The sequence below is a fragment of the Lupinus angustifolius genome, chromosome LG01 (assembly GCF_001865875.1).
Source record: "Lupinus angustifolius cultivar Tanjil chromosome LG01, LupAngTanjil_v1.0, whole genome shotgun sequence".
Taxonomy (NCBI): Eukaryota; Viridiplantae; Streptophyta; class Magnoliopsida; order Fabales; family Fabaceae; genus Lupinus; species Lupinus angustifolius.
The window spans coordinates 35,552,510-35,571,436 of record NC_032009.1 but is presented as its reverse complement, the minus strand read 5'-3'; the positions used below and the strand labels follow the sequence as shown (position 1 = coordinate 35,571,436).

The 18,927-nt window shown below is 27.9% G+C and overlaps 3 protein-coding genes across 5 annotated transcripts; all 3 read right to left on the bottom strand.

Annotated features, from left to right (window-relative positions):
• LOC109340404 lies at positions 5,375 to 5,677 on the bottom strand. Its single transcript, XM_019578121.1, has one exon. It carries the CDS (start codon positions 5,675 to 5,677, stop codon positions 5,375 to 5,377), a length of 303 nt encoding a protein of 100 aa, XP_019433666.1.
• LOC109363543 (G-type lectin S-receptor-like serine/threonine-protein kinase LECRK3) lies at positions 7,536 to 11,162 on the bottom strand. Of its 2 annotated transcripts, none has more exons than XM_019609805.1 (3): positions 10,223 to 11,162; positions 7,851 to 9,400; positions 7,536 to 7,667 (listed from the first exon to the last, which is right to left on the bottom strand). In XM_019609805.1, exons 1-2 carry the CDS (start codon positions 11,127 to 11,129, stop codon positions 7,872 to 7,874), a joined length of 2,436 nt encoding a protein of 811 aa, XP_019465350.1. In that variant the 5' UTR covers positions 11,130 to 11,162; the 3' UTR covers positions 7,536 to 7,667; positions 7,851 to 7,871. The 2 variants fall into 2 exon arrangements, with proteins under 2 accessions (XP_019465350.1, XP_019465353.1); XM_019609808.1 differs by having other exon boundaries at positions 7,536 to 7,670; positions 7,854 to 9,400.
• On the bottom strand, positions 13,848 to 18,012 carry LOC109363534 (acid phosphatase 1-like). Of its 2 annotated transcripts, XM_019609802.1 has the most exons (4): positions 17,900 to 18,012; positions 15,677 to 16,077; positions 14,778 to 14,990; positions 13,848 to 14,086 (listed from the first exon to the last, which is right to left on the bottom strand). In XM_019609802.1, exons 2-4 carry the CDS (start codon positions 16,054 to 16,056, stop codon positions 13,909 to 13,911), a joined length of 771 nt encoding a protein of 256 aa, XP_019465347.1. In that variant the 5' UTR covers positions 16,057 to 16,077; positions 17,900 to 18,012; the 3' UTR covers positions 13,848 to 13,908. The 2 variants fall into 2 exon arrangements, with proteins under 2 accessions (XP_019465347.1, XP_019465345.1); XM_019609800.1 differs by lacking the exon at positions 17,900 to 18,012 and having other exon boundaries at positions 15,677 to 16,237.

The following is an 18,927-nucleotide window of genomic DNA, read 5'->3' as shown; positions in this document are numbered from 1 at the left end:
ACTACAACAAGAATTATTGGATCTTGACATTCAACACCACTCATTACAAAAGAGTATTTTTTGTTGATTCCTTTTTATTTACATACATAAACGTTAATATATTTGTTAATACAAAAAAACTATTATATAAATTTTGTTGAATTAATGTAAAACCCATGTGTCAAATATTAATAGAATATTTTAATTAGAATATTGTTAAAATATTTTAATTAGATAATTGTTATAACATTTTAATTAGATAATTGTTCTAATATTTTAATTAGGACATTGTTAGAATATTTTAATTAAAATATTAATATATTGAATATGTAATATAAACAATTTAGAATCTTTAGTAATTTAAAGATAGAATACACAAAATATTCATATAATTTTTTACTATTATTTTAATATTTATATCTAAATAATTGACAAACAGAATTTAATAATTAATGTATAATAGAATTAATAAATATATTCAAATATATTGTTTCTGTAGCTAGCTACATGGAACGTGAATATATAAAAGATTAATTCAACATTCTTCATTACAATAAACAATGTTTAATATTAATATGTGGTAATCAACAATATTTGCTTTAGTGAGTATTGTTAATATGTATGTCATAAAATAAAAGTTTTCACTATAAAAAGTGTTGTTGAATACACACAAACTTCAGTTGTTGAATGTTATGGAAGATCAGAATATTGAAATTTATTATCGTGGGATCTCAGATTTTGAATGTCATGGAAGGTTAGTGTGTTAAAGTTCAACATCATGGAAGTTCAGAATGGACTAGTTGAGAGTGTAAGAGGGAATATATATGAGGTTTTCTATTTAAATGTTAAATAATATCAACAAAGCTCATGATAAAAAGCATAGTTGAATCCACATTTCAACAATATTCATTACAACAAGCATTATTTGATCTTGACATTTAACAATACTCATTACAAAGACCATTGTTGACTCTTTTTTATTTAAATACACAAACGTTAATATATTTTTTCATACAAAAAAAATCACATACATATTTAATATAATTAATGTAAAACCTATGTGTCAAATATCAATAGAATATTTTAATTAGATATAGTTAAAATATTTCAATTAGATCATTGTTATAATATTTTAATTAGGACATTGTTAGAATATTTAATTAAATATTAATATATAGAATATGTAATATAAACAATTTAGAATCTTTAGTAGATTAAAGATAGAATACAAAAAATATTCATATATAATTTTTTACTTTTATTACAATATTCATATCTAAATAATTGACAAATAGAATGTAAGAATTAATATGTAATAGAATTAATATTATATTTAATTGTATTGTTTCTATAGTTAGGTATATGGAACGTCAATATATAAAAGATTAATTTAACAATACTCATTACAAAAAAACGTTGTTGAATATGAATATGTGATAATTAACAATATTCGTTTTATTGAGTGTTGCTAAATCTGTATGTGATAAAATTAAAAGTGTTCTCTACAAAAATTATTGTTGAATGTACACAAACTTCAGTTGCTAAATGTCGTGAAATGTCAGAGTATTGAAGTTTATTATCGTGAGATCTCAGTTTTTGAATGTCTTGGTATGTTAGTGTGTTGAAGTTTAGTATCGTGGAAGTTCAGTTTTGTGAAAATGTTTTCTTTAGCTTAGATAGAATGGACTAGTTGAGAGTGTGAGGAGGAACATATGTGTAGTTTTCTATTTAAATATTGAATAATGTCAATAACACTCGCGATAAAAAGCATTGTTGAATCTACACTTTCAACAACGTTCACTACAACAAGTATTGTTTGATCTTGTCATTCATCAAAAAGCATTGTTGATTATTTTTTCTTTAAATACACAAACATTAATATATTTATTCATACAAAAAACTCATATATAATTTTTTTTAATTAATGTAAAACCCATGTGTCAAATATTAATAGAATATTTCATTTAGAATATTGTTAAAATATTTTAATTAGATCATTGTTATAATATTTTAATTGGAACATTTTTAGAATATTTTAATTAAAAAATTAATATATGGAATATATAATATAAACAATTTAGAATATTTAGTAGTTTAAGGATAGAATACTAAAAAATATTCATATATAATTTTTTACTATTATTTTAATATTTATATCTAAATAATTAAAAAATAAATATAAGAATTAATATATAATAGAATTAATAATATACTAAAATGTATTATTTATGTAGTTAGCTACATGGAATGTCAATATATAAAAGATTAATTCTATAATGCTTACTACAAAAAATGTTGTTGAATATGAATATATGGTAATCAACAATATTCACTTTAGTGAGTGTTGTTTAATCCATATGTCATAAAATCAGTAGTGCTCACTATAAAAAGTATTGTTGCATGTACACAAACTTAAGTTGTTGAATGTCGTGGATGGTCAAAATATTGAAGTTTATTATTGCGGGATCTCAGTTTTTGAATGTCGTTGATGATCAGAATATTGAAGTTTATGAATGTCGTAAAAGGTTAGTATGTTGAAGTTCAACATCGTGGAAGTTCAATGTTATGGGAATGTTTTCATTAGCTTAGAGAGAATAGACTAGTTGAGAGTATAAGGGGAACATGTGTGAGATTTTCTATTTAAATATTGAATAATGTCAACAACCCTCACAATAAGAAAACATGTTGAATCTACACTTTCAACAATTTTGACTGCAACAAGCATTATTTGATCTTGACATTCAACACTACTCATTAGGAAGAATATTGTTGATTCCTTTTTTCTTTAAATACATAAACGTTGATATATTTGTTTATGCAAAAAAACTCACATATAAATTTGTTGAATTAATGTAAAACACACGTGTCAAATATTAAGAGATGTTTTAATTAGAATATTGTTAAAATATTTTAATTAGGATATTGTTAAAATATTTTAATTAAAATATTAATTTATAGAATATGTAATATAAACAATTTAGAATATATAGTAGTTTAAAGATAGAAAACATTCATATATAATTTTTTACTATTATTTCAATATTTATATCTAAATAATTGACAACTAGAATGTAAGTATTTTGAGTTTGTGGGATTTAATATTGACATACATGTGCTATGTTCTCACCATTATTTGATTATTTTTTGAAAGGTGAGTTTCATTGTAAATATATCTAAATCATTAGATCTTTATAGAATTGATGGTAAAAATGTGGAGTAAGTTTTTTCTATTTACTCTTTCAGTGATGAATCCCTTCCCAATGAAAATAACTAATGGATTGGTAATACATTATTGAAGACAAACTTGATGGAGATTATTTTGGACTTACCGTAATATGATAATATCATTTTTTATACAATTTTAATTTATCAATATTATTCTCATGCAAATATAATTAACGAAAAAAATTAAAATTTTCAAATTTGGGAAAAAAAAAAGTTTAGAAATAGTGATTTATGAAGAGCTCAACCACTATGGTCTAAAATATAAAGAGGAATGATCATGTAATTCTGATAATTCAGCCTCTTCTTATTTCCCTTTTAATTTATCGTCCCTCTATTTATTATAAACATTTGCTTCTGAAATAAATTTTATGATCAAGGGTAACCCAACCAACAACTAGAAACTTATTAATCTGCTTTTGTAAGACACAAAGATTATTGAAATGAAGTTTTGCTTCTATCAAACATGTTTTTCCCATATACATAATAAGAATTATAATCCTGACATCATACTTAAATAACTCAACTATGTTAAAACATAGTGTTTTCAATAAAACTTATTAGTGAAACATAAAAATAACATTGGAAAAATGATTTTTGGAGCAGTATATAGTACAAGAACCAAATCATTTACATCATCATAGTGTAGTAGTATATATCTTCATCAATGTTTTTTGTTCCCCCCAAATACACATGTTAATCCAGCAACTAATTGTGATTTTTAGTAAAAAAATGTGCACCATATTGTATGCTAGCCATAGATATATTCAAAATGAGTACAATTTCTCTACTAATCCAACACTCGAATATGATGAAAAACAAGAATTTGTTAAATTTAAAAATCATTTTAATAAAAAATAATTTAAAAATATAACCCTTAAATATTTATTTGTGTTACATGTAACAATCTCAACCTAGTAATAGACCATCTCCTACAAGAATGAAATGAGACTCATCTTCAGTACTGCCAAAAAATAAAGAAAATGTGATATGTTATTACATTTGTATCCTTATATTTATTATGATAAGACAAGTTTACCCTTAAAACTAGAGGGATACTGATTCATTCAAAATGTACTCTCCAATTTCTTTGGCATGTTTGCTATGCTAGCTGAAAAATGTGATTCTCCATAGATATGTTCCAAGTGTCCTTTCTACTTTCTTTTGCATGAATGTTATCATAACCATTTGTGTGTTCAGGTAAGTATTCACAAACTTAATCAATTCATTTAGTTTGGACATTCAATAATTCATACCTTGAGAGGAAGGAAGTTGGTGTTCAAACCTTAGCAAACCATGTTCATTCTCTTGGTTAGGGTTCTACACTTTATAATGCATAAGCTCCTTCTTTTAATTTTGTGTGACCCTCCTATTTGTCAAGGACTAGTTCCCTATACCATGTTTCATGTACTTTTTGCCTAGTTTGTTTGGGTCTTAGACCTTGTTTATTTTGCAAAATAAAAGAATGAACATATATATGGAAGGAAAAAATAGAAGGATTTAATAAGTATAAAACTCGTAAATGGGTTAGAATCTTCTTCGATAGTGGAGAGAGACGTGTATGAAAAAACAAGGGAAAATAAAATATGGTATGACACTTTTATACTTTAAATACAATTTAATGATACTTCAACCCTTAAATATAAAAACAAAACCAATAAATATAGTAGAATGTAATCATCACACACACAAACATACACATATATATCAATTGACTTTTTCTCTTAGAACATTATATTGTCCACTTTCTATGATAAAATCTTGGGATGCCAAATCATGTTTACTCATTATGGTAAATATCTTCTATTATCTCTAGGTCATTATGTCATGGATGCATGACCATCTAACTCCTACAACATTTCCTCAAACAATTGCTTTCATTTGTATGTAAGAACATTAAACTAGAAATATATCATCAATATCATTCTATAAAACACAATACTTGCAATCCATTAATTAATAGTCATCACTTCCCACCAAAGTTTGAAGACTCTTCACTTTCTCTAGTCTCAACCATTACCAATGATGATGACATTACTTCTCCTTTCTTAATTGCACTTTTCTCATAGTTACATGGTTCTTCCATTTACTTTATCATACTGAATTCGTCATAAAGAATAATAACATTAAAAGTGACGTAGTGCATACCAATACTATCTAAGCTAGTAGATAACTATGATTGTAACTTCTCGGTATCATCTTCGTGATGACGGTGTTCTTGGCGATCATCATCATCACAATCACCATCCTCCATCTCAACGACTACTCCGAAATGAACGTGACGCTCTCTTCCCCCGATAGGGGAATGAAGAGGAGATTTTGTATCACAAGAGTTGAAATTAGAAGTTTTTATTGGTTGAGACTTTGGTGACCTTGAACCTTCATCAACAAATTGGACATCATGGGGTCTAAAGCAAAAGCATCTATATGCATAGATGAGAAACCAAAAGAGCCATGGGATTGTAACCAAGGTCATGCCTAAAATTACATACCATGTTATAGATTCTGAATCATTTGGTTGGATTATGTATAAGCAAAGAAAAACTCCTCCACCAATTATGCATGCAAAGAAAAATCCATAAATGATATATATTATAGTATCTCCTTTTCTATCTCCCATTATAGGAAGACTAGGATGATGGGGGAAAATCAATATGCACCCCTTCTTTCTTTTTGATCTCTATCCTTCAATCTTTCTCTTCTCTTGTTTTGTTGGAGGATTTTTCAGAAATTCAAGAATGATTTGTTGTGAATCAAAGCAAGACAAATTCAAACAAGGAACAAATTGAAGCGATAAATTAGGGAAATAGTTTGTTTGTTTGGAAGGAATAAAAAATTAAGTTTGTTTTTATTTATGTTTTCATTTTATATAGAAAGAAAAAAAGAACAACTCAAATGGCAAAAAAAACCTCTTGGTTCCCTATAGTTGATACATGTTACTAAGTTACTTTGTATGCAAGTTTGTAAAGTTTTTTTATACGAAATTATCTATTACTGCTGTGTTATTTTTATTTAAAAATCATTAATAATTAATGTATGAGTGGAGAATAATGTGGTAAAAATATAAAAAGTTTTTATAATATCCTTGCGTAAACTATTTTTCTCATAAACATATGTATTTTTTCGCCACTTTTCATTATTAATAAATTGTAGTTGTGTATTGTGATGATTTAATAAATTACAATTGTGTTTTCCATTAACTATATCTAATGTTTTCCGTCTAACATAGATTACATAATTTTAGTGAAGCAGAAATATGTTTTTAATCTCTTTTTTTACTTATCAACTGTTTTTTCTCTCTCCTTACGATCCCTATAAACTACTTTGATTATGTAAAATAAGGAGAAAATGATAAAACCTGTAAGTAGTTAATATAAACTATTTTTTCTTTCTTATTATTCTTAAACTTTATCATTTGATGAAATTGGTCTTTATATAAAGATATGATTAAATTATTATTACACTAACAATGAAACTACTAAAATCAGATTAACAATAGTAGCAATACAATAATGCACAGTGTCGATAGTCGGATAAAAACACCATCAAAATACAAATTGATTGAAAAAAAAGATAAGTAAATTTTAGAATTAAAAATGATTAATGTAGTGAAAACTAAAATAATAATGATCTAATAATCGAAATTAATACAAAATGAATGAGTTAAATTTTTTTATATTAAATTTAACATTATTTTTTATATTTGGACTAATTTTACCAACAACTAAAATAATGTATGAAGTGATTAAGAAGAAATAATAGTTTCTAATTATTATTTGCAAAATATATAAAGTTCAGATGTTTTTATACATTTCCCCTAAAATGAATACAAATACGTGACAAGTGATAACATGAATCCATGTGCTATTTTATATAGAAAGAAAATGAATAACCCAAATTCAACAACAATCACAAAGTCTACATTTCAAAATAAAAACATACCATACATATTGCATATATGCTGTTTAAGTAATAACTTGCTGGGCCAGCCCAATAATAAAACCTTCCTGAACATCAACATTTGATGCAAGCTTCTTTGGAAGCCCGCTCGGAAAATATCTAACATAAGTTGGTAGAGAAGTTGAGTGTTCGATGATGGATAATACAATAATAGTGTAAAAATCTCGTATATTATTTTTTTCTCTTATTAATTAAGGAATACAAAACATAAAATGGATTATTAAAGTAAGTCTAACATTAGTAATATTTTAAAATATCATTTTTGAAGACAAAATTTTCACTTTCTCATCCTTAAACAATTTCCTTAGGAAACCATTATATGGTAATTGTTGCACCAAATAGCAATGTTCTTAAAATCTTGTACATAGAAAAAGTAAAGATGTTTTATTAATTTGGTGCATGCATAAAACATCATTACTCTTATTAAATTACTAACTAAAGTACTCTCTACTAGTAAAGCTACATATTTATACAGATTCACATAACATAACTGCAAGGACTAATACTAAGTGTCAAGTTTAGGATGATAAAAAAATGTTCAAACTTAAATATGAGTCGGTCCGAATAATTTATTATATAAACAAAAATTGTTACAAACAGTATGATGATAAACTCCAACAATAACTTACAAGATAAACATAAACTATAGATAAATTTGAATAAAATGAAACTAACTAAATTCTAAATGTCGAACTTTGCTAAAGAACACATTAGTCTAGAGAGTATTGAATACTAATTGGTGAAGGGCATGGTGGAACTTGAACTTCAACAACACCTTCAAGCATTTGTGTGACTTTTTTTATGCTTGGTCTAAGACTTGGATCTTCTTGAACACACCAAATTCCAATTATTACTAACTTCACAAAGTTCTTCTTATCCTCCAATGCTTCTTTATCATTCTCAACTAATGCATCCAAATTACCATCTTTATAACAGTCATAAGCCCAATCAGTCAGAATTTCTTTCTCTTCATTTTCTGTCTCAAGTTCCACATTTCTTCTACAAGAAATAATCTCAAGTAGAAGCACACCAAAACTATATACATCCACTTTTGAAGTGATAGGCATGTTTTTAAACCATTCAGGTGCAACATACCCTTTTGTTCCCCTTATGACAGTATTGGTTTTGCTTTGGTTCATATTCAAAAGCTTCGATAACCCAAAATCGGAAATTCGAGCATTATGATAATCATCAAGGAGTATGTTCTGAGGCTTGATGTCACAGTGGATGATCTGAGTGCTACACTCTTCATGTAAATATAAAAGACCTCTAGCAATGCCAAATGCAATTTGTAGCCTTAGTTTCCAACTTGGTTTCTCTCCATTGAAAAGCAGACTTGCCAAAGTCCCATTGCTCATGTACTCGAAAACCAGCAGCCGTTCCGATTCAGCTTCACAAAATCCGATCACGCGAACCAAGTTCTTGTGATGAGTTAGACCAATGACATTCAGTTCATTCTTGAATTCTTTCTCAACCTCTTGCAAGAGAAAATTGTTCAACTTTTTAACCGCGACACGAGTCGTGGAACCTATGTTTATAACTCCTTCATATACAACACCAAAACCTCCCCTTCCTAACTCTTTATCGAACCCGTTGGTAGCTTCTTTGAGTTCCTCATATGCGAAACAGCGCAAATTGGTTTTAACTGCATAATCCCTTTGGTTAACTCTTCTAAGCTTCTTCTTGTACACAAAAACATAACAAGTGCTCAACCAGATTAGTCCAATCAATACAAGATTGAGAAAAGCAGAACTTCCAAAAAGGACAGAGCCAACCAAAATCAAAGTTTTCCTTTTCTTGATCACAATGGTTGGAGGAGGAAGCAAAAAGGAACTATCTTTCCTCACTTTCATGAACGCCTTCGAGCCGTTAAGTCCCGAATCAACCCGACCATTTGAAAGTGGCATTTTCTTCTTCCAGCAGCTATCACCTAGCCTGAAAATAGCAACAGAACACATGCAATCTTCCATACAAGATTGCTTGCAATTTTCTTCAGTAAAAGGCTTTTGAAGCACATAATCAGAATAAGGCCAATCAGTATCTATCAACACTTCAAAATCATAGAGATCTTTTTTGTTGTTACTAAGTTCATCTTCTGAACATCCTTGTACAAAATCTGGTTTGCAACTACCATATGGATCATTAGGATCAATAAGTGAATACCATTTTGGGCACTCACAACTTGGTCTCTTATCATTTTTCAAGGTGCAGATGCTATTGTATCCACAAACACCACTACCTGAACATGGAAAAATCCATAAAACATCAGAGGGAGCTAAATATACAACAACAACAATCAAGTCTTTATCTCACCAGACAAAGTCGGCTATATATATAAAGATAAATGTTATTTCTCTAACTAAATTGTACATCAACCATTTATGATATCTTTTTATGGAAAAATAAAGAAGAGATAAGAATTATGGGAAATTGCACTGGCATCCTTAATTAAAATAAAGTTGTAGAATTGATGTACAATCGAAATAGAATAAACTACGCTCATACCTCGTTTTAGTGAAAATATACAAATTACAATTTTTTTTATACCTACATAAACCCCTTAATTTATTTACAGAAAAGATAAAGTTAATCTTTTAAATAAAAAATATGATAAATATAATTAAGTTAAACAAAATATGATATATTGTGGAAACAAATATGCGGGTCAGCACATTTTTATTATTTTTGGTTCCTTACAATATAGTATAAGAGTGATTTAAACGATATCTTCTTAAAATTATTAATACATTTTATAACGAACCAAAAATATTGAAAAAGCATTGACTCTTATACTATTTGAATTTATCTCAACAATATATCATATTTTGTTTAACTTAATTACACTCATCATTTTTTATTTAAAAGACCACATTTAAATCTCATACTCTGGTAGGTATAATGTATACATACAAATAAGGGTAGCTTGTGTAAATACAAAAACTGATAAGTGATTTGTGTAATTTTACTAAAACTTCTAGTGATTTATCGACTGTCTAACACGACTTTCACCTATTATATGGGCTTCAGGCATCTTTTAACAAATATAATTCAGAGGGGTTACCTTGATTAAGAACACCATAGGTGCAAATATTATCTGGGATAGACCACACTGTGCTCCAACCATCACTGCTATTGGAATTCTTTGGATGTTGATAAAGTGTGAATACTCCATCAAAATTGAGACTTGCTCTAAGATAATACTGTGTAGTAGAGACTCTACCCTCTTCTGAAAGATTATGCTTTTCATTATTCTCTCTCAAAATATACATGTCTCCATACATATCAAAAACCAATTTAGTTCCAGCACTTGATGCACTAGAATTAACAGTTCCACTTGTATAATAGTTATCATTAACATATCCAGAGGGTAAGTTCACAGAATACATTACAAGATTACCATCATCTTGAAGAAAAAACTCAAACTTTCCCTTCTTGAAATCATTCTCCTTAAGTCTAGAAGAAAGTTTTCCACCCTTTTGCATAACTTGAGTAGGAAGCAAGGTATCTCTAGGATTGTGAAAAGTCTCCCATACATTCGCGAAATTATCGTCCATTAGCACGAAATTGCCCGAATCGTTTAACATGGCGCGCGAAACTCGGGCATTTAGGCCTTCTGTTTTCCATATCTGCTCACCATTTGAAGCAGTGAGGACTAGGCCATTGGAAGTGAGTTCAAGTATTGAACCATTTGATGCAGGAGTGTCTGTGTTTGCATACCAGACTATGGTTTTGTCTGGAATCTTTGCATACCAAATTGAAAGCAAGAAAAGATTAGTGTCTTGTTCAAGTTTGATAAAGCCAAATGCAAAATCACCATTAGGTGAACTCATCCATGAAGAATTGTTGTTGTTGTTGGTTCCTGCTGATAGAGAAGCACCAATTGTTATGTTACTTATGCTTTGGCATAGAATTGAGATTGGTATGAGTTTTAGTGAGAAGATGAGAAAAAGAAGCAGAGGCATAGCCATGTCTAGAATCAACTTGGTTCATATGTTTTAGTTAGATATCGCTTATATAAATCAACCACATGAGTGTTCTATACGTTTAGTTCAGTTATGTATCATATATAAAAGAAGTCTTCGTCGTAGTAATAATAATAATAATAATAATAATAATAATAATATAGAAACCGAGGAACAAAGAATCGGGTATTATGAACCATGTAATAAGTGATGTGGCTGCTATATTATAATCGATATGATTGTCATCCATAGGAACTATGTTATATTATAATTGCGGTGTGACAGCAAATTACAATGATGCAACTAAGTCGGGCCACAATTCAACCATATTATATTATAATTGTGGTGTGAATCTAAAACACTGCATGTAACTATCATATTATTATTCTACAATTTGGTGAAGAAAATAAAGTATCTCCTCATTTGAGCAGTAATTTTCTTCGACTACTAAAATCATGATATGTGTCATATTTAATTATTTTTATAAAAATATTTCTAAAAAGTAAAAAGAATAGATATCATAATTTTAATGACTCGAGGATATATTTTATTATTTTATACTCTTTATGAAAGTCTTTATCTCTAACTGAATTTTTGTGCTAGACTTAGTCAACTATAAAGAATTTTTGTGTAAGTGGACTAGTCATGTTTTTTCAAGAGACTTACTCAATATTAAAATAGTCAAAGTCATCCTTTAGAAAAATATACCCCAAAATTAATTCACATGAAAAATCACAAGAAATTTCAATTTAGTTATTAAAAATCTCAAATAATAGTGAAATTAGTCATGTTTTCAAAAAGGGCTGAAAGATATATTTTACATGCTTGTTGGTGTAGTAAACAAGTCTTTTTGGAGTGAAATATAAGTTTTTTGAAACTCAAGTTAAGTTCTTTATCTTAGCTTTGATAGATCATAGGTGAGATCCTAAAATATATTAAGTTGTGTTTTTATCTTGTTCCCAATCTTCTCTTCCATTTTCTATCTGATATCATATTACATACTAATTAATATCCAAACATATATGTGTGTCTGTTTTGAGCTAATCTTTTACGTTAATGTTTTATGTTTTAATGTAAATCATTCATTTTTTAAACTACCATTTATTATATATCCAAAAACATAAATCATTCGCTTTTTAAGCTACTAATTTTATATTAATATCCTATGTTTTTATTACTGCTAAATAACTCCACCATAAATATTAGTGGTGTACAATTATTTGACAACTATTCATAAATATATGTCACATCAACTCATAAATCTAAAGATCCACATATTTGCTTATATAATAAGCTTAAATAAATCCAACTAAGATGATATGTATCTCAAAATAGTAATTATTAAATGAGTCATATACTTTAATATGTGAACTTGATGCCTTGGTATATATTTTGTGATTTGGTGTTTCCCCATGCCTTAATATAGGGTTCATATATAATACTATCTCCTATGAGCGAAGTTGGATATTTATTCATTAAGCACATATTAGCTTTAGAAGTCTTGAGTTGTCAATATTAGAGTACTTATTTTATAACCCCTTAAATAAATAGTTAATATAATTCTTGATCTTGAAACATTAAATATAAATTATAAATTTCTAACAATCTTACTGAAGCTTCATTTTTTTTTCCAAAAACAATTATATCACATATTTTTATGTGCAAATCTGTATGTTATTTATATTTATATTTCTCCTTAATATAATTTGTTCCATCTTATATATAAACTATGGAATTGTCGCGACCTTCACCATAATCAAGCATAACTCGTTCATAATATCATCATATTAATATATTTAGTATCATGTATCAAATTTGGATGAGTGACATGAAAATTTTATGAATATAATCTCAAAATGTTTATTTTTATATGGTCTTTCTTTAGTCTACAATTCGCATAAATAGTTTAATATTAACATTCGTGTAATTTTAATTAAATAAATTTTCACAATATAGTTTATTTTGGCAATATATTGTATTAACTAACTTAATATAAAATTATTGATTCATTATTTATCAATTTTATTCTCAAATTGTCTTAAATAACACCCTTAAAAAATTCATACGTGCCTATGTGTAAAATTGAATATGCATTACCAAAATACACACAAGTATACAAATCTTAATCCTTAATGAACAATTTGAATATTGAATAAATAAAATGATATATCTCATATACAATAAAAATATTTCAAATATATCACATGGCATATATATTAGACAAATATTTTTTAAAATACTGGAATTTGTGTAAGAATGAGGTTGCAACTAAGAGAAGATGAATTAGTTGACTTAAAAATTATGACCACTTTTTCTGCAAAATCAAGAGTTAACGTACAGCGGAAAATATATGCAAAAAAATAATCAAGATTAAATGAAAGAGATAAGGGAGAAGAGAATACACAATAATTTTTATACTAGTCCACCTTCTAGTCCACCGAAAGCTACGTCCAGTACTCTTGCAGCACAAGAGATTTCTTCACTAAGAATTATGAATTGTAATTACAATATCTCACCCCGAAAGTTTTCTACGTTTTAACCATAAAAAACGTAGTAGAGCAACTCTTAAGTCGCAATTGAGTTTACATCTTCCTAAGTCGTAAAGTCAATCTTCTAATCGAAAATGGGCCGCAACACAATTATAGAAGTCTTATGAAACCATTTATTTTATAACCCCTTAAATAAATAGTTTATATAATTTTATTAAGTATATTATCCTCACACTTAAATCGAAAATATAAATTTGGTGTAATAAACATGAGTTTGTTTGACTCATTAGTACAAGCTAAGGAACAAAATACATAGGATTTGGGAGTTTAAATGTTCTATTTCCTGAAGAAGATCCTTGGAGATCACTCCATTGGTCACCCAAATTTCCCCATATCCTATAACCTTCATCTTCTAATTGCTTCCTTATACTTGATTTATACTTCACAGCACTTTGCCCTTTATATGATGCATTTCTGGGGGAAAATAAATATCAAACACAATTACTATTTTAATTAATATGGATGTGTAATTCAATTAAAAGTAACATATAATTAAAACTAGAGTGGTTGATATAACTTACACATATTTTAAACTAAAATAATAATTTAAAAAACTAAAAGAAATAATTTATAGTGAGGCTGTATGTATGTTAATTAACACCAAGGAAAATGGATAACCATTATGAAATTTTTGTTTGAATAATCTTTAGCTTTGACAACAAGAAGAAAAGGCATGACAAATTCTGTGTATATAAAAAAATAGAGAAAAAAATGGGAGCACATCTGCTGTACCACAAAGTATGTCACTCTATGTGTCACTGCTTGTGATTGGTTGAAAAAATATATTTAAATTAAAATTTTAATAATTAATTATTTTTTTGACCAATCACAAGCAATGACACATGAAGTGACACATTGTTTTGGGATAGCAGATGTCCACCCGAAAAAATACATTGTCACTACATCATTATTTAATTTCTGTCATCATTGACTCTTAAGTAAAAGTAATACAAATGAATGGTAAATGATATACTAACTATGTATAAATCTTTACACTATCTGTACATAAATATTACAAAATTCATGAAATATCTTACTTTTTGTATGTAATATTTTTTTAAAGAGATAAGTTCATAAATGTACAAATATAAATGGATCCACATACCTCATGATGAGTCTCTCATAACCAATGAACCCTTGATTATGCAAATTTTCAATGGTCACTTGATGAAATATCTCTTCATCTCTTCCAGTAAGAAGGATTATTTTAAATCCTTGATCTATTAACTTGTTAAATAAGTCTAATACAGAAGGAATTGCAGTGCACCATCCTTTCAATGCCCATGCTCTAAATGCTGGTGGATCATATGGGTCACACCTATATATTTTTATAATTATACATATTAATACACAAATCAAATCTTTTTTTAATTACAAACTATTATTGTACTACATCTACTTTATATTATATGTATGTTAGATTTTAGCACAAAGATGAAAATTCTATTAAATACCCTTAATTTTAGAGAATATTCCAATAAAAACTTTACGCTTTGTTTCAGAATATTGATTCAGATAGGGAGGGAAAAGATGGTTTTGGAAATAGTCTCTCTTGTTTAGGAGTTGGGGGAAAAATAGGGTTTTGGAGGTTTTCTGAAGTTCTCTAAAACCTTCGACGTGCCTATTTTCATGATGCCCTAATTTGAGATTTTTTACGGGGACAAGCATGTGAAAATAACTGAATGACTTTAGTAAAATTTTATAATTATATATTTTTTTTATTTCTCATTGTTAATTAGATCTTTAAAGGAAGAATGAAAAAATATTTTTGTATTACTATTACTTTAGCCTCATCCGTCTAAATTGTACACTTTCAAACAAGGAAGATACTTTCATTTCCTCTTCCCTTCCTCCCTCATCCTCGCCCCTTGATTTTTCTTTTTCGCTTTCTCTCATAACTATTTAACATAACCTTTCAAAATTATTATCATATTTAAGTAAAATGGATAGTAATTATTATCATATTTAAGTAAAATGGATAGTATAAGTGTAGAGACAACATACCCATATCTCTTGCTTTTGTAATAAAAAACATTGGAGATGCAAGTATCATCAACATCAATAACCCAAGCATCCATGCCATCACCATCTAGAACAATACCATTCATATACCTCAAGGCTTGTTCCATTATCAATTCCAAATCTTGCTCATATTGGCCATGTATCATGTAATCTTCAATATATTGCAAGCAATGAGTTGGAACTCTACTCCATGGAAGAACATTGTTTACCTCTACTCCTAATCTCCAACTAAAGCAAAAGCTTGGATTTATGGAGCTATAGGGATCATTAATGATTTGATGCCTTACTCTTATGGACATTGCCTTGGACAGTAGTGCTAAAATTAAAACTATTATTACCTCTCCTCCTAGTGGTGCGGCCATCAGAAACTCGATCGTATATACCTAATATTGTTTTTGTATACAACAACCGAAACTTAGTATCACTTGGTGGAGTCGGCTAAACTTTTTTGTTTTTTATCAGTAAAGAAAATTTGATTAATAAATTAAATGAGCATAAGGATATTTAAACTAAAATAAAGTACTAAGAAAAATAGCAAATTATGATGAGCTTTTTTAAGATGGGTTGAATGGTATATTTAAAATTACTAAATAAAGGTAGGTTAAATATTAAAAGTTAGTACATTTATAGAACGCATGCATATGTTTATCTAAAAATTGTAATTTTGTGTAGGTTATAATATATCCTTAGAACATGCATTTCTGAAATTCAATTATGAATGAGATTTGAATGAAATATATGTCTGGATAAAGCTACGAAAGAAATATGTATTGCTTACTTGAATGAATTAAAGAGAAAATTAACATCAATATGTGCGTTTTCTTATTTGATTAGTTCATTAACTTTATTATATTGGGGTGAAACAAAGACAGGTATATAAATATTATTTTTCTCAAACTAAAGTACATGAAATATAGGGTAGGATATATAAAATAATTAACCAATCGTACATATTTTATATTTTATTATTTTTAAAATCAAAAGTGTTGGGAGAATCAAATTTTGTAGCTATTTTTGGTTGGTTAGTATATAAGTTTGTATCCTTGGGTTAAACACATCTACATAATTGAGTCTCAATACATGTTTTTGCTTAAAGCCCAATCTTAGTTCATAACTAGAGGCTTGGGGAATTTGTGTTTCCTGATTTTGAATTATTTATCATTCATATATTAATCTTTAATAATTCTTAAATAAAGTAACAAAAACTATCTAATCATGTTTAGGCCTTGACATAGTTGAAGTTCTATCCATATTTTATTTTATACTTCCTAAACTTTGGATAAAAGGAAAGACACTTTAGAGATTATCAGTTTGGGTTTAACTCTCTAAACATCTCAAACAAGAATAATTATATTTAATCCCACTAAAAAAATTATTTCATAGAGAAAGTTGTCAAAATTATTCTAAATTATTCTTTTACTTAATTATTTAATTGATGTGACACATAATTTGTAAAATTGATGACTTGTGGTTAGCTCAATATCAATATAAGTTCTAACATTTGCAATGTTAGAATAATAATTGAATCAAACTCTATCCTAAAAGTTACCACATAGGTTTTGAGATTATCTAATTCTTATAAGTAATGTTTCTCTCTATATTTAACTAATAGGAGACTTAACTTTTAGCAATACAAGTCAAAAGAATTTGCATGAATGTGTATCCTCTGTCTAAAAATATTTTCATCCTCATGTCCCAAGCTAATCAAATCTCACTAAATAAGATAAAAAAATTATTTTTTGTTTTTATTTTCTTCTTTTTGAGTATGCGTCAACTTTCAATTGGATTGAGACATAATAAGACATAGAAAGTGAGACAAATGATCTCAATTAAATTTGCATGAGCCCATGCACATAGCAAATATAAATTAAGGTTTTATTGACCCCTCCAACCAAACTTATATGCTTTGACTCTTGAAATCCTACTTAGTGGTACACCATAGAGAATAATCCACACTTCATCATATTATTATTTTATTGATTTTATGTATTAGCATGCATGATGATTATTTAGAGGATATAAAAGAACTAAAATCCTTATTAGAGATTATAGATGCATATGTAGATTTGCATTTTAACAATATAACATATTTTAAGGTATTTCTTAATTAAAAACATGATGCATTTGCAATATCTATGTTCAATATTAAATGAAATATAATACAGATTTGAACCATGTAAATATTGGAACGAAAAATAAAATTACCTATAGGATTCAAGGAGTGAGCTATTGAAGGTGCAAGAGGGCAAAAGAGGTAGTTTTCCTTGTAGACCCAACAATGCAAATAAAAGTCACTTATTATGGATCCATAAATGAAAATTGTGTGCATACATCATTTATATCAATGAAGTAGTAGCTATTTATAATGAAGTAAAGTAGGTAAGAATCTTAAAAACAATAAAGAAAGACCTTAAGATTATGGAAGGCACTAAGTGTTGTCATACAAGACTTTTTGTGTAAGCATTTTGAATGGGTGGGATGGGAGTCACATAGCAAAATTTCTTTTGTAAGGTGGGGATTCCTCAAATATGAATATTATTAAGAATCGAGTAGAAATCGTCAATATCGAAACCCTTCAGTATTGGAATGTGAGAATAAGAATAAACTTTCAAATTTTGAATTTATGTGATTGAAAAAACCAACAAAATTTAGATTGTTTATTCTTTTGATGTCAGGTGTTAGAATCTGGGTCCAATACCGGAGATAATCCTAGTGTATTAATAACTAATAACATGGCATGTTGGGTAGGCATGTCCCACCACCATGGATGAAAAAGGTTGAATATATAGGAAATGTTGTAGGGATTGATGAATCTAAAGTGGAAATAGCGTCGGATCCTAATGGAGTATGCTAGTGGGTGCAACATCCCACCACCGACCCTCCTATATATTACGTACTCACATCAATTTTTTTGGTTTATTACAAATATTCTCGCACTGGAGGCAATTCTGTCCGAGTTGGAAACATCTACAGTCGTGGGGCTAACTCACATCAATTTGATTACTAAGTAACAGTGATCAAGTGTGATACTTATATACAGTATGAGTAAAGATTTTTATATACAGTTAATATATTATTCATTATTTATTTATATTTTCTTTTTGAGAAATCAATGTTGATAAAATATGAATAATACAATCATACCATATAAGACTCAAAAAGTGTATACATCATGTTCTCATATGAATTCCGGTTACCATATTATCATTTTGGGATCTCTACCAAGCCATTGT